The sequence below is a fragment of the Metarhizium brunneum genome, chromosome 3 (genome assembly GCF_013426205.1).
Source record: "Metarhizium brunneum chromosome 3, complete sequence".
NCBI lineage: Eukaryota > Fungi > Ascomycota > Sordariomycetes > Hypocreales > Clavicipitaceae > Metarhizium > Metarhizium brunneum.
In genome coordinates, this window is record NC_089424.1 from 2,137,894 (window position 1) to 2,152,427 (window position 14,534).

The 14,534-nt window shown below is 51.9% G+C and overlaps 4 protein-coding genes across 4 annotated transcripts; 3 read left to right on the plus strand and 1 right to left on the minus strand.

Moving 5' to 3' along the window:
- Positions 1-460: 460 nt before the first annotated feature.
- On the plus strand, positions 461-5,274 carry VPS8 (Vacuolar protein sorting-associated protein 8; the record flags this gene model as incomplete). Its single annotated transcript, XM_066130676.1, has 4 exons — positions 461-745; positions 804-1,176; positions 1,225-1,239; positions 1,295-5,274. 4 exons carry the CDS (start codon positions 461-463, stop codon positions 5,272-5,274), a joined length of 4,653 nt encoding a protein of 1,550 aa, XP_065986705.1.
- Positions 5,275-5,597: 323 nt separating this feature from the next.
- mug84 (Meiotically up-regulated 84 protein) lies at positions 5,598-6,311 on the plus strand (the record flags this gene model as incomplete). The annotated part of the gene is made up of 1 exon (XM_014688996.1): positions 5,598-6,311. One exon carries the CDS (start codon positions 5,598-5,600, stop codon positions 6,309-6,311), a length of 714 nt encoding a protein of 237 aa, XP_014544482.1.
- Positions 6,312-6,785: 474 nt separating this feature from the next.
- On the plus strand, positions 6,786-8,891 carry ROK1 (ATP-dependent RNA helicase ROK1; the record flags this gene model as incomplete). Its single annotated transcript, XM_014688997.1, has 1 exon — positions 6,786-8,891. The coding sequence occupies one exon, from the start codon at positions 6,786-6,788 to the stop codon at positions 8,889-8,891; it is 2,106 nt and encodes a 701-aa protein (XP_014544483.1).
- Positions 8,892-10,015: 1,124 nt separating this feature from the next.
- Positions 10,016-12,282, minus strand: G6M90_00g059110 (uncharacterized protein; the record flags this gene model as incomplete). Its single annotated transcript, XM_014688998.2, has 4 exons — positions 10,016-10,195; positions 10,320-10,698; positions 10,769-11,788; positions 11,909-12,282. The coding sequence occupies 4 exons, from the start codon at positions 12,280-12,282 to the stop codon at positions 10,016-10,018; spliced, it is 1,953 nt and encodes a 650-aa protein (XP_014544484.2).
- Positions 12,283-14,534: the final 2,252 nt, after the last annotated feature.

Consider the following 14,534-nt stretch of genomic DNA (forward strand, 5'->3'; position numbering starts at 1 on the left):
ATGCGGGGGGTGTTGGCCGTGCATAACGTTGACATGACACAGCGGCAGGAACCACCAACGGAACATTTGAAACGTTATTCGATGCAAGGTCCAGGCGGCCGTTGGCTGCACGCTTGCGCCGGGAAATCCCCGGCCCGCTGGGGGCCCCCTGAAGCTCCCAAGTGACCCAACCGCCCGCCAGTTACGTCCCGCCCACATGTCTCCAAGGCTGGAGGCTGGAGACTGGAGCTGCCATCAGCAACACAACGCCATGCCTCTCGTACATACACATTCAGTTGCAAAGCAGACACGGCACGACCTGACACCCTGACCTGCCACTCTGGAATTCTCTATTGCAGCTTCACCCGTGCTCTGCGAACCAAATTACTGCCCCGCGAAGCAGTCCGCACCGATCTCCGATCCTAAGAGTAAAGCTCCAGCCTGTCGCAAACCCAAACCATGTGATGGAAACCACACTACAATGTCCGATCCAGAAGTCACATCTCCCCTTGGAGACAGCAACTCCAGTGGCGAGCAGGAAACAGCGCCTGGGCACGATGTAGACTCTGATACCCCCCACCTCGAGGAGCAGGAGATGGGCAATGGCACCGAGTTGCACCATGTCGACCACCGCCGAGACCTGCTGGAGAGTGAGGCAAATGCTTCCGAGGTGAGCTCGATTGATGCGAGTTTGGTAGACTCGCTGCCACGGCGAGCTGGCAGTCCCGTCGACTCTGTTACCTCCGGTCGGAGAGGTTCCATCCAGGTACGCGAAGCTGCATAGTTTTGATCCTTCATTTAGCACTTGGCTAACATTGTAAAAGGGCTCGTTTATGTCGTCACCAGGCAGTAGTGTTCTACCTTCAGTAGCTTCAAGAGCCGGCCTGAGTAGCCCATCGCCATCATTCAGGCCGTTCGATCGTCGATTTCAATCCCGCATATCCTCGTCCTCGTCCAACACACCACGCCCATTGTCGCCTGCCTTCCTATCACCGCACAGTCGAAACGCCTCTCTTAGCTCCAACTTTTTCCTAGATCAAAACGAAACCGATACGCCGTCGCCGCCGTGGGAAGTTGTACGATGGACCAGATTACGGAAAATGAATGCCCAAGCATTCTCAGAGGCTGGTCGTCGGAACTTTGGATCCCCGACTTCACTGGCGGTATCCGCGTCCATAGTTTTGGGCACCTCTAAGGGTATAATACTAATATTTGATTTTAATCAAAATCTTAAAATGATAATAGGGCCGGGAACCAAAGGTACGCTCTTCTTTGCGTTGCTCAATATTGACGTCACATCTCTGATAACAACTAGCTGTCGAGTCTGGGGCAATCACGGCTATCGCGATATCAGCGGATCACACCACTGTTGCTGGAGGGCATGCTAATGGAAATATCTTTACCTGGGATACCGGAAGAGCATCACGGCCGTTTCTCTCCATCCCACACTTGGATGAGACACAAGCGGAAAACAGGACAACTGACGGACACGTTCCCAATGCAGCCGTGGTACACCTTGGCTTTCTTGGTACAAGGCACACAGCTCTCGTGTCAGCGGATGACCGTGGAATGGCCTTCTCGCATCTCGCAACCCGAGGCACCGGCGCGCTCGGCCGAACAGTGAAAACTACCCGAATCTTGGGCCGCTATCCGAATGCCCCTGCACCTGCCGGGAAATCGATCAAGCCCAGTACCGTGCTCGGTTTTGCTCCCTTGCCTCTTGGAAACGTCGAGCAAGCGACAGATAGCATGGGACTTACGGCTATACTTACGCCATACCTTCTCGTGGTTGTTTCGACTACCCCTGTTGCCCAGACGCAACACAAGTCAGCTCGACCAAAGGATGTTCCAGCACATAGCGCCATGGCCGGCTGCCTTGCATGGTTCCCTGCTGTAAAGCTAAAAACTCCCGATACCCACACTCGGAGCGATATTTCCAGGGTAAAACTTGTCTACTGTTGGTCAAACGTATTGACTATTCTTGATGTTGAAGAGATGTACGGAGAGGATGCAGATCAGCCTCCTTCGCTAAAGTTCAAGGCACGAAGCAGATGGAAGTGTGAAGAGGCCATCGCCGCGGTGCAGTGGCTAGGTCGATCTGTTTTGGCTGTGCTGACCATCTCCCAACGTCTCATCATACTGGAGGACAGGAGCATGCGCATGACCGAGGCGTTTGACTTGTTACAGAAACACATATATCATAAGGATCTTTTTTCGAAACAACTTCACACTCTTGTGGAACAACTGGATGAGGAGGATACAACTATGCATGGAGTGGTGGCTGATGCCTTTTATATGAGCTTCAAAGCCTACAAGGGGCGGATGTTTGTGCTTGGCTTCAACGAAGTTTCTATAGGGGCTCTGTCGAACTGGGCCGACCGTCTCATTGCCATGATGGAGAATGGAGACTACATCGGCGCAATCAAGTTGGCGACTTCTTATTATACTGGTGACGCCGATAAACTTACGGTTGGCCTTCCAGAGGACGCAGCACTGCGACATGTGATGGTCCAAGACAAGATAATGGAGATAATGTCAGCTTCCCTGAAATACGTCTTCGCCCAACGGCAAACACAGGGTAAGCAAGATGACGATGCAGATCATTTGAGAGAGCTGGCAGAGACGTGTTTCGCAGCGTCTCAAGCTATTGAGGCTTCAGATTTCTTATTTGAAGACATGTACGAATGGTACAGCGACGGGGATGTTGGCGGAATCTTCCTGGAGACACTTGAACCCTACATCTTGGAGGGAACAATCACGGTCGTTCCGCCGACGGTTGTTAAAGATATGGTTAGTCATTACGTTACCAAGGGGTGGGAAGGCCGACTCGAAGAAATGATATGCCATATGCAAACGGCAACTTTGGACCTTGATCAGATCACAGTGCTGTGTAAGCAGCACGGTCTGTATGATGCCTTGACTTATGTTTGGAACCAAGCGCTCAATGATTACATCACGCCAATGATCGACCTACTGGGCCTCTTAGTGCCGCTAGTGACGAATGGAACAAACAATGGCATAATCGAAGACGATTATTTCAGCGTCAATGCTCTGAAAATATTTCCATATCTCTCATATACACTCACGGGCAGAGTGTATCCTAATGGGGAATTGATGGATGAGGAAACGGCGGACAAAGCCAAGGCAGAAATTTATTGGTTTTTCTTTTCTGGCACAACAATCGAATGGCCCAGAGGAAGTAAGAAAGAATTCATCACACGACCTGGTGACGAGTCGGAGCCTGCTTTCCCTTACCTGAGAATGATTCTCAAATTTGACGCGCCAAGCTTTCTTAGCGCCCTCAATGAAGCCTTTGAGGACTCCTTCTTGAACGATTCTCCAGAGAATCAAGTTAACGGTGGATCACGCATGGATATGCCTGAGGAGCAGATTTTCGGTACGACAATCAATCGTCAGTACGTGGTGTCGATTCTGCTTGATGTGATGAACCCAGATGAGTTCGCTCCGGAAGATACCATCTATCTCGACATGTTCATCGCTCGAAATCTGCCAAAATTTCAACAGTATCTACTGTTCTCTGGCTCTACCCTTTCAAAAGTCCTCACAGGGCTTTGTGCTTATCCCGGCGACGATCTTGCAGAGGATGCACAGCTGAGCGCCGAATATCTGCTTTCTGTTTATCAACCGCCAGATATGCCATCGTTCATGCTCCAGTTCAAGAAGGCCGGCTTTTACCGAATTCTCAAGCGCGTGTTTCGTACGGAGAAACAGTATGGGAAGTTGATTGCCACCTATTTTGAGGACCACGACGACCGAGAGTCTGTATTTGAATGCATTGCACAATGTCTTCGCCCGCAGAAGGGACTCGACGTTCGACAGGCAGAGGAGGTACAGCAAGTTATCGAGCAGCACGCGAGAGACTTGCTTGAAATTAGTCCCGAGCAAACCGCCCAGACGCTTGCGAGACAACCAACCGCGGTCCACAGGCATATAATTGATTCTGTCGCAGACGATGCAGCATTGCAGCATGCATATTTGAGAGCACTCATAGAGCCAAGAAAATCAGGCGATGATGAAGGCGACATCAAGGACCAGGAGCTTACCGAGCGTTATGTACAGCTCATGTGTAAATTCAACCCATCGCACGTTTCTGATTTTGTTGAAGCCATGCGTCCAACCGATCTGCGTCTCGAGAAACTGCTTCCAACTATGGAGGAAAACGGTGTTGTTGACGCAGCAGTCGTTCTGATGGCTCGCGATGGCCAAGTTAATCAAGCAATGGATCGGCTGATCAAGCACTTATTCACGTTGGAATCAGCACTACAGGGCCTTCTGACCGAAGCCAATGACTCCGCGGATGATGTGGATGTTGACACGTCAACAGTGGAGATGCTTGGAAGTTTGCAAAAGTATGTCCATGTTGGTATTTGGCTCTGTCAAGGCCAGACAAAGACATCAAAGAAAGTGAATGCCGTCAAAAAGGGAAAGACTCTTGCCAAAGACAGCTTATCTGAAGATGAAGCATTGTGGCTTGGTTTGATTGACGCATGTGTACAAATCACGAAACGACTGTCTCCGATTATTCTTGAGCAGGCTCAGAGCTCAGTTTTGAAGGATGACAAGGCGTTGGCGCTTCTTCGTTCGCTGGTTCAACACACGTTCACGTCACTGCTCACAGCGACCTCTAGTCCAATCCGCGTTCAAACCGGGTCGAATTTGTTGTCGAATGCAGGCAATAATCTCTCTTTTTTAAAAATACTGAGGGCGTTCCTTGCTAATGCAGCAGCATCATCACCAAACCTAGCGGATCTTCGGAGTGTGTTGTCATCAATTTTTGCAGCGTATGCATATGAAGAGTCAATTTTACGGCTGTCGAACAGGCTCCTGGAGCGAAACCTGTTTGTAAACGTGAACCAGTCGGTACAGTTGAGACAGCGCGGGTGGCGACCTCGAGGCTCAACGTGCGAAGCTTGCGGCCGCCGAGTTTGGGGTCCTGGGGTGGCCGGCGGCTCTGTTTTCGAGGCTTGGGAGGACAATCAGGCAGTGGAAGATGATTTACGAAAGCAGAGAAAGATACGTATTGCAGAGAAGGCCAAAGGCAAAGTGGGCGAGTCGGATGGCAAGGACAAGGGAAAGAGTCTGGCAGTCCGGCCATCCAGCATGCTCATCGAGTCGGACACAGCGGTGGCAGGCAAAGAGGCTCCCCTTGGACGGCTTGTTGTTCTAGCCTGCCGGCACATCTATCACCAGAGCTGTCTGGAAGCATTGCAGGAGAAGCAGGAGAATGGAGTTGGTGGACGGGAGCGCGAGTACAAGTGTCCCATTGACGGGTGAAGAATCATGAATGTAACATAGATGCATGACGGCGACGTAGCGATGCATTTGCTGACCATTTTGGATGAAACTTTGCGGCACAATTATATTTTATCAATAATGTTTGTTTTCTCACTGATTATGAATGCCTCTGTGTATGTGAGCGAGTTGCTCTTGGGCAACCGAGTGACTTGGCCAACTCGACGGACGAATCCAAGATTCATTCCCCACATTCTTCGACTTGCAAACATCGATGCAGCGCCTCGACCACGGCACCCTCCTCGACAGAAACAAAACACACGCAGCACGGCGCAGTTGCGCCAGTTGCGCCAACTAGGCCCGCCATGGCCATGTCCATCTCATCCGGCGAAGACGAAGATTACCTTTCCGACGGCCTCTCATCCGGCTCCAGCTCCGACCGCGACTCTCCCCCCCGGCCTCTCTCCCAAATCTACTTTGCTCCCCCCTTCTACGGCCGGCCGCCAACGCCTCTGCCTCCCTCGCCATCACTCACGTCCCTCCTCAGGCCGTCCCGGCCAACGACTCCGGACCCGTCCGACGATGAAAACATTGCGCCCGTGCCCCGGGCGGCGCCCAAGGTCCCCACGTACGAATACTACGGCTTCGTCCTGTACCTCTTCAGCAGCCTCACGTTCCTCATGTACCTGCTCTGGGCGTACGTTCCCGCGCCGTTCCTGCACGCCCTGGGGATCAAGTACTACCCCGACCGGTGGTGGGCGCTGGCGGTGCCGGCCTTCCTGGTCATGACGCTGGGATACATATACGTGGCGCTGGCGGCGTACAATACGGAGATTCTGACGGTGCCCATGAGCAGCGTGGAGACGATTGTCGACGGCGCGGGCAAGCCGGCGGTGATTGATTCCAAGGGCAGGATCAGGGGGAGCGGCAAGAGGGAGAGGAAGTGTGATGCCAGCGGGAGGTTGAGGTGGAGGGAGATTTGGAATGAGGGGACGGATGCGGTGATGGATATCCCGCTGGCGGGTGTGTGCGAGATTTTATACGGCGAGGGGAGGGAGGATTTTGATCAAGAGCATTGATTGATTGGTTTTGCATTGGGAGCGGATATGAGGCCACCGGTGACGTTTGCTCTGGCGTTTGGGTGTTTTGAGAATGGCTGCGGCTCTGGAGAATAGCGGACTGCACACTACTCTACGAATCATATGGCTTGAGGCGCAATGATAGCATAGGCGTCGTGATAATACTCGTGCAGACACAAACTCTGGGGCCGAGGGAAATTACCAAAATGTCTACTCGTTGGCAACTATGTAGTCGCTGACGAATAGTTCTTACACGGAGTGCTCATGGCCTCAATTGCCAGCCAAGTGGTGACCTCTGGAGTCTGGACCCACACCCCACCACAGCCTTGCAGCAAGGCTATAAATATGCAGTCACAAAATTTCGTGCTCAACTCCAAAAAAGTTCGTACACTTGACCTCAAAAGGCCATCCACGCATTTTGTCGCACCACCACCGCTCATTGAGCCATATTTCTCGCTCGGGTGCACAGCCGCCATGGATATCCTCAAAACCTCGTCCCGCGGGACTAAAAAGACTTCCAAGGGCTCCGGGCTCAATGCCGGCAACGCTCAGCTCCCCTCTGCGGGCACCAAGACCAACCCTCAGCTATACCACGATGAAATCCGTGGCATGAAAAAAAGGAAACGTGGCGTCGTGCAGGCCGAGAACCCGGTGCCTGCAGAACTTCCTGTTGTCGACTTCTTCGCGCCCAAGCCAGAAGCCACAGAGAATCAAAAGGCTGAAACCAAAAAGAGCCGGCGAGAACCTAGTCCGCCGCCTGTGGCTGCCAAAACATTGACCGAGGACGAATGCCGACAACTTTTGCGATCGCATCGCCTCAAGATTACACTGCTCTCAAAGCACGAAGAGCAGAACAAGGTGAAGAAGTCAAAGAAGAAGAAGAAGAAGAAGACGGTCATCGAGGGAAAAAAGGACGACAAGAAGCAGTTATTTCCTCAGCCCCTGGAGTCCTTTGGCCACCTTCGCACTACATATGGGATATCCCGTCAAATTGCGGAGAATCTTGTTCAGCAGAGCTATCGTCTTCCTACAGAAGTGCAAATGGGTAGTCTCCCATTACTCCTTCGCCCCGAAGTTGCCCTCGGCAACGAGGAGAACTTGGATCATGGTGTTGATTTCCTGGCCGTTGCGCCCACGGGTAGCGGCAAGACAGTCAGCTTTCTCATCCCCACAATCAACAGCATCATACGGAGACGAGCGCAAGCAGACATACAGGGTGTCCATGAGCTCGAGGCTGTAATTGTCGCACCGACAAGAGAGTTGGTTCATCAGATTGTCAATGAGGGAAGAAAGCTTGTGCAAGGAACCCGTGTTAAGATTGTGGCTATGAGGAAGACTACACAACTCTCTGCAGAGGAGCAGGTCCTGGCAGACGATAGCTCGGATGACGAGCTCGATGGGGAAGACGACGAGGAGTCAGAGTCCGACGATGATAAGAAGCACAGGACGGGAAGATCCAAACCCCATCCTCTTACAAAGACTGACATCTTGGTTACAACGCCAGCATTGCTACTAAACTTTTTGACGGCTGGACCTAGCGGCGCGCAAAAGGTTTTGCCGACAGTCAGGGAGCTTGTTCTTGACGAGGCAGACGTTCTCCTGGACCCGTTGTTCAGAGAGAAAACGCTGAGTCTGTGGACGGCTTGCACCAACTCCGGACTTCGACTGTCATTCTGGTCTGCGACGATGGGCTCAAACATTGAAGCTCTAGTCACCGAAAAGTTGAAGGACAGGACAGAAGCCCTGGGTATTTCACCAAAGCCCTTTATCCGTCTCGTAGTGGGCTTGAAGGACACCGCTGTGCCAAATGTCGTGCACAAGCTCACGTACGCGGCCAGTGAGCAGGGCAAGCTCCTTGCCCTGCGGCAACTTCTACACCCAGCGGGCAGCGACGGCTCCGACCAGCCACTACGGCCTCCATTCCTGGTCTTCACGCAAACAATCGACAGAGCCATGGCCCTCCACGAAGAACTCAAGTACGACATCCCCCTGGAAGCCGGCGGCCCGTCCAGAATCGCAGCCCTACACAGCGCCCTCGCCGACTCGGCCCGGTCATCCATCATGCGCAAGTTCCGCGCGGGGGAAATCTGGGTCCTCATCACCACCGACGTCCTGGCCCGCGGTGTGGACTTTGCCGGCGTCAACGGCGTGGTCAACTACGACGTCCCCGGCTCGGCAGCCGCCTACGTCCACCGTGCCGGACGAACCGGACGGGCTGGTCGCGCGGGCGGCATCGCCGTAACGCTCTACACGAAGGAAGACATCCCGTTCGTCAAGACGGTGGCCAACGTCATCGCCGTGAGCGACAAGCAGGCTGGCAGGACGGGCGACCAGGCAGGCGTGCAGAAATGGCTGCTGGACGCGCTGCCGAATGTGGGCAAGGACGACAGAAAGAAGCTCAAGCAGAGGGGCGTCGAGTCGCGGAGGAGTGGGAGCGGGAGCAAGGCCAAGATTACCTCGAAAAGCGGCTATGAGCGGAGGAAAGAGCATAACAGACGGGGGGCGATGGATGCGAATAAGAGGCGGCGCGTGGACGGCGGTGCTCGAGACGACGCTGAATGGGACGGGCTCGGGGATTAGATTGTGCTTCGCGACACGACCGTTGCGGGATGAGCGTGTGTTGCATCTGCAAGTCTATCAAGAGGCATGTGTTCAACTCGCACCGACAAGCAACAAGCTCCGAATAGCAGCCGTGATAATATCATGTTTTCTCCGTACCAAGCACTAATCGCCCACCACATGTCACCTAGTCAGTCCTACGTACGGCTATGTTCCGGTCCATTTCATATCGGCCTGCAAACTATTGGCCCTGGTCTGGTACGATAGTAATATACCCATATTTGATACCTCTTACAGTGCTGCCCTGTGCATTCCTTGTAAAATAAAACAGGCCCGTTATGAGCACAATAGCGGACCGGTGTGGCTGGCACGTAATTACGCTGCGCCGCGCAATATTAACAGGAGGAGGCATTCATTACCCCGATGCTCTTGGCAGGTCCACCTTGAGCTTGACGATCTCTTTCCGAGGGAGATGAGATTGGGGGTTTTAAAAGTGACGAGACTTGGCAGAGCTCTTGGCCGTGAAAGAGGCGGAGGGTCAGAAACGCCATGGCATTTAATAACGAGCCAATATAACTAGAATTCGTCGGGGGAAAGCCAAGTTGGGCATCGGCCCTGAGTGATTTGGCTTGCGTCGATGCTAAAGTGGAATTCTCCTTGCGTTATCTACTAGACTTCAAATTCGCACAAGTTTCACCCCTTCGTAGTTCACCAAGCGCTTTGGCCGCAGTATACGTCCATGAATATCCACGCTAGGAGTCTTGATGTTTCATTCACCACTGCCTCATATGCTCCGTCTACGCCGTTGAATCCACTGTCTCGGGCCATTATACTGTCGGCTATCAATAACCTTTCACTGATCTGCATGTCCGCTGAATGCCGTGTCTAATAGTCTCCTGTCCAATGGAGCCATGGCACAAATCTATTTTATGACAGCGCATTAGCATTTGTCAACTTGGCATTGTGCTTCCTAAACAGCCTGTCGTAAGTCTCAACTTTTTGTCAGTGACAGAGACTGTTCATAAGAGTCATGCTGACTTTTCGTTTTCAGTCAGTATATGCACTTAAAGTGATATTCTTGGTCTCGATACACTGGCCCTCTAACTTTTTGCCAAGGTTTGCCCATGCCTTGTCCATGTCTTCTCCTACTGTTGGCCCCAGGCGAGATGTTCGTACTGATTTCCCTCTAGGCTATCTGCCATTGTATCCGCCGCCAAGAAGCAGACTACTTTAGTTTCTCCATTGGTCTCATCGGTGGCCTCGTTCATGAGGTTCTCCTTTGCGGTCTTGGATATTGTTCTCAGGGAGCCGAGCAGACCCGTTGGCTAGGATCTCGGCATCAGACGGCCTTCATATACTCAGGCTTGCCTCTGTTACTGGCACTTACTACCATCAGGTGCTATCGCGCTCTGATTGGGAGGGTGAGGAGTCACGCGGCATTGCGCTCACAGGCTCATAACTACTAGCTTTCCCGCCCGAAACGACAGAAAACGCTGAGCCTCTGGATGGACTGTCTTCAGCTGGGTTGTACCGAAATCTGAGCTTCGTTTTGCCAAGGTGTGTTGAAAGCGGCTCCGCCCCTGTTGTCTCTCCCCTAGTTACCACAGCGTCTAGTTCCTCATTTCGTGTGGTGCGCAGAATTGTGGAGAAATTCGACTTGTACGATCTGGACGCCGCCGCGATACAAACAAGACCGATTATCACAACGACTAATGTTACAAAAATACCGGTCCCGTATGCGGCGTAAAGATTGCGGGGATTGTATGAGTACTCATTTAGGGGAGACTCGGAGGTAATGTTCCCGATTGGGCTACCCGTTTCATCATTTCTGCATTTCGCCGCTGATGCTTAGCACAATGTCGTCTCGAGGCGGGGAGTTCATTCTACTAAGAACTTACAGGAAGTCTCCAACACTGAAAAGGCTCAAGCTGATGTTGGTTACAAGTTGTTCCATGGCCTCCACCATAGTAAGATTTGTCTTGTGTGGCGATTGTGGTTCTATTGGGACAAGTTTCAGAGCCGAGTGTCGCAAGTGTTGCATTTCGTAAGTCTGGGTAAGGACGGTGGACAGAATTTGCGTTCGTGACGGCCACATAACGCCGAAACGTGATGATTGTATCCATCCCATCAGTAAGGCATCCAACGCATCCATAACAGCTACGTAGGGAACATCAGGCGTTCCGTTGGCGTAATACATTAGCTTGTTGTCTGCATTGGCTGTGCTGACAGGATTAAGTCTCGTCATGTTGCGAACTGTGGCGGTTTGTTGACCGTTACTGAATTTCCACTCCACATCGTAGGATGAGTTATATAGTCCACATTGAATCGTCCGATTCGCGTATCCCTGGATTATCGGAAACCCGACATAAAACCAGCAAGGAGATCTAGGGTCTTCAAGACTGTCAACAGTGGCCAACATGGCAGACCCAGCCTTATCGAGGATTGCTTGCAAACCGAGAAGAGTTCTGAGTTTCCAGTCGTCTGTTTCGTTTTTTCTTAAAACCAGCGGATGCTGAGGGACGAAGCTAAAGAAAGATTTCTCCGTGCTACCCGCTCCAAAATTTGGCTCGGTAAGATTCAGGAAGAGTTTGTCAAATGCAGCGTGAAACTCGGGGCCTCCCCCCATTGGCCGGCAAGATAACGAAGGAGCGTGAAAACTGGTAGAAAATGAGCTATTTGGATAGGGTGCTTTCATGGGAATAATTGAGCCCTGGGAAGCGACTGATGACACCAATCGGGAGACAGCGATCGAAGGGGCTTCGTATCCAGCCATGCCGTCCCCTCCCCATATAGAAAAGGTCTGCGGGTCGCTAAAGTTCAAGGTGGGTAGATGAAGGCGATGTATTGTTTTGTTGGACTCTGAGGACGGTTGAACCGTAAGTGCTGCTGGGGTGAATACGGCAACAATGGGTAAAGCCCTGGAGCATTCGAGTCCATTATTAGTAAATCGAAGAATGTCTCAACGGCTAACGAGCGCGCCATGTATCAAGGGTAGCTAGAGACGAGTTGAAAGAGATATATCTCGTCGTAGAACCTACCATAAGACACTAGCAACCGCAACCAATCCAAGTCCCTTTCGCCACAGCTCCAAACTGAGAAAGTCCCAAGCATTGGTGGCAACGCCAAACATGGCATCTATCCCTTCTAACGTGGAATTGCGTGATGCCAACGTTGTCCAAAGAAATTGCGTGTACGCAAATCCCACAGCTGCCGTCAGGAACGCTTTCACTAGAAATGCCATGCCAGTTCCAATGCGAATGTTCCATTCCTGTTGGGTGCTGCTTTGAACAATCCGGGAATCCAAGGAGGCGTAGAAAAAGTGATGGCCGAGGGCAAAGGCTATGCCACATATGAGACTCCCGATCATCAGGCTTGGCACCAGCCAGTGTGGCCTAGACATGGAGGCCGTCATGTTGAGAACAAGATGCGCCTACAGTTCGGTGTTTCCGTGACCTCATAGACGTAGCGGTAGCAAGCGGGAAAATTAACTGGGAGGTTTGAATATACATCACCGTTGATGTGCTGACATGCCTGGTCGGACGAACCCCAGGGTCTAGTTCGGCGCGGTCAAACACCCGCGCATAGCGCCTCCTCCCCCCAGGCATTTAGGTAATGACTGATGGCCGAGTGCGATGGCCGTAAGGCAACACAAGATGGAAAATTGAAACATTGGCTGCTGGTTGGGCTTGTGCCGCTCAGCCCTAGACAACGCATGCTGGCCTGCATGTGGTTGAAGAACAACGATCCACACCTTCCACAAGGGTAAAACGGGAAGTCTTCCAGTTTGATGGTGACAGGTCTGAGCGCTTAAGCATTGAGGGCGGCTCTGCCCACAGCCACATAGCCAATCTCCATGTGGCGGACCAACGGCTGTACATACATGTGTCGGCTCGGCTCGAACCCAACTTAGTAAAGGATAGACGGCGTTGGCAACGTGATGAGGGCTGAATTCATGTTAGACTCCACGGGACGGTCGAGAGAAAACAACACATACCTGGCCGCACTCCCAGCCACCTGAAGTACGGTCTATGGTAGAATATATCTGCCCGCTGAGAGGTATACGCTAGCATACTGTGTGTGGTATACCATAATATAAAGCACGATAGACAGGCACTTGATCTGGTTTACTTTTTGCCTCCCACGGGATGCATTCCTTTGGTTGGGGGCCTTTGGCTCTTTCGTTCGCTCCTGCCCACATGACATGACATGACATGACATAACCTGCCTTGTCTTGACTTGAACACAGAAACCCGAAACCACACCAACACGTGCTCTTTGAAAGCTGCACGCTGCACGCTGCACGCGATAACCGCACCCCTTCAGCATCATCACATCACCATCACCGCCTTGATCGCATCCTTTCTACTTTACTGTAATGGCAAACGAGCAACTCAATTTTAACGCACTCCATCAGCACCGGGAGTCTGCCGCGGCTGAATTTGGGCATTTTTCATTTCGGGTTTGGATTTGAACAGCAGGCTTGTGATGGCGAGCACGTTGAATAACCTGGTCCTGTTGATACTGCTCTTAAAGTGTGGTGGGCTGGGCTCTTGGCTGGCCAAAACCGTCATTGACACTGGTAGCAGGCTGTCGAATTTGGTTCTCAAGACGATCGAATCGCTGGGCTTCAACCACGGGCGCAACAATGTTGTGTCCAACAACCAGGCGACTAAATTGATAAGAGGCTGACCTGATCGTCTCCTCACCTCACTAGACTTACCCCAAGCGGGTTCGCTTAGCGAGAGGGAACTGGTGCTAGCACAAGTTTTCTGCTAATCAGAAACTCGGATTTCAACCCCAACGGGAAATATCTGCCAAGTTGCTTGCCAACCAACCAACTCGCCAACGTCCTCAAGACTCTGGCCTCTCGCCTCGGGAATTGGAAGCAGGCACGAGCTGTCAGCCCCCTTTCCCTCGCCCAGACGAACTACCTAGGTAGTAATAGTACGTACTAGTACTAGCACTTAGGGGCTTGGGTCGGGCCTGTGCAAACCGGCCTTCTTCTTGGCGGCTGTGGAGCGTTTATCAAGCATACATTCCTCCCGGTGGATGGTCATCAATGGCCCTGCCGTCTGTGGCGGGATCCCAAGTGCACTAATATACTACAGTATATTGTGATATAGAGCGTGTTAGCCAGTTACCTGACCTGGTTCAATACCAGAATTTTTGCCTCCCACTGTAGACCCTCAGGTGACAAGGGGCAGTTATATCCCAACCACTGTTTTATGAGCCGCCCGGTATAAAGCAGGGGTGCATACAACCAATAAACTGAAAGGATGGTAGTAGAACGATGGGGGCATGAAATTCCCTCTTTTTTTGGCAATTCTTCCACAGGGTTGCATAACGAATACCGCAAATTGGAGTTGAACCCCTGTTCACGGCTTCCTCGTCAGGTCACGGCCTGGTGGTTGATAAAACAGGGGCTGGAGTGTAGCATGTAAAACTCACAAGATCCCTTGCCCTCGTCTTCTCCTCCCGTATGTTCCTGGTGATATTTTCGTCTTTTCTGGAATTCTTGTCAATCCATTCAGTTTTGCCCTTTTGGTGAGAGGGCACATTCACAATCTTCACCTGCCACTCCTTTTTTTTTTTTTTTTTTTATTATCCCTTGGCGAATCCCCTCAATTCTCTTCATACTAGACTGAGTCCATTTATTCAGACGTG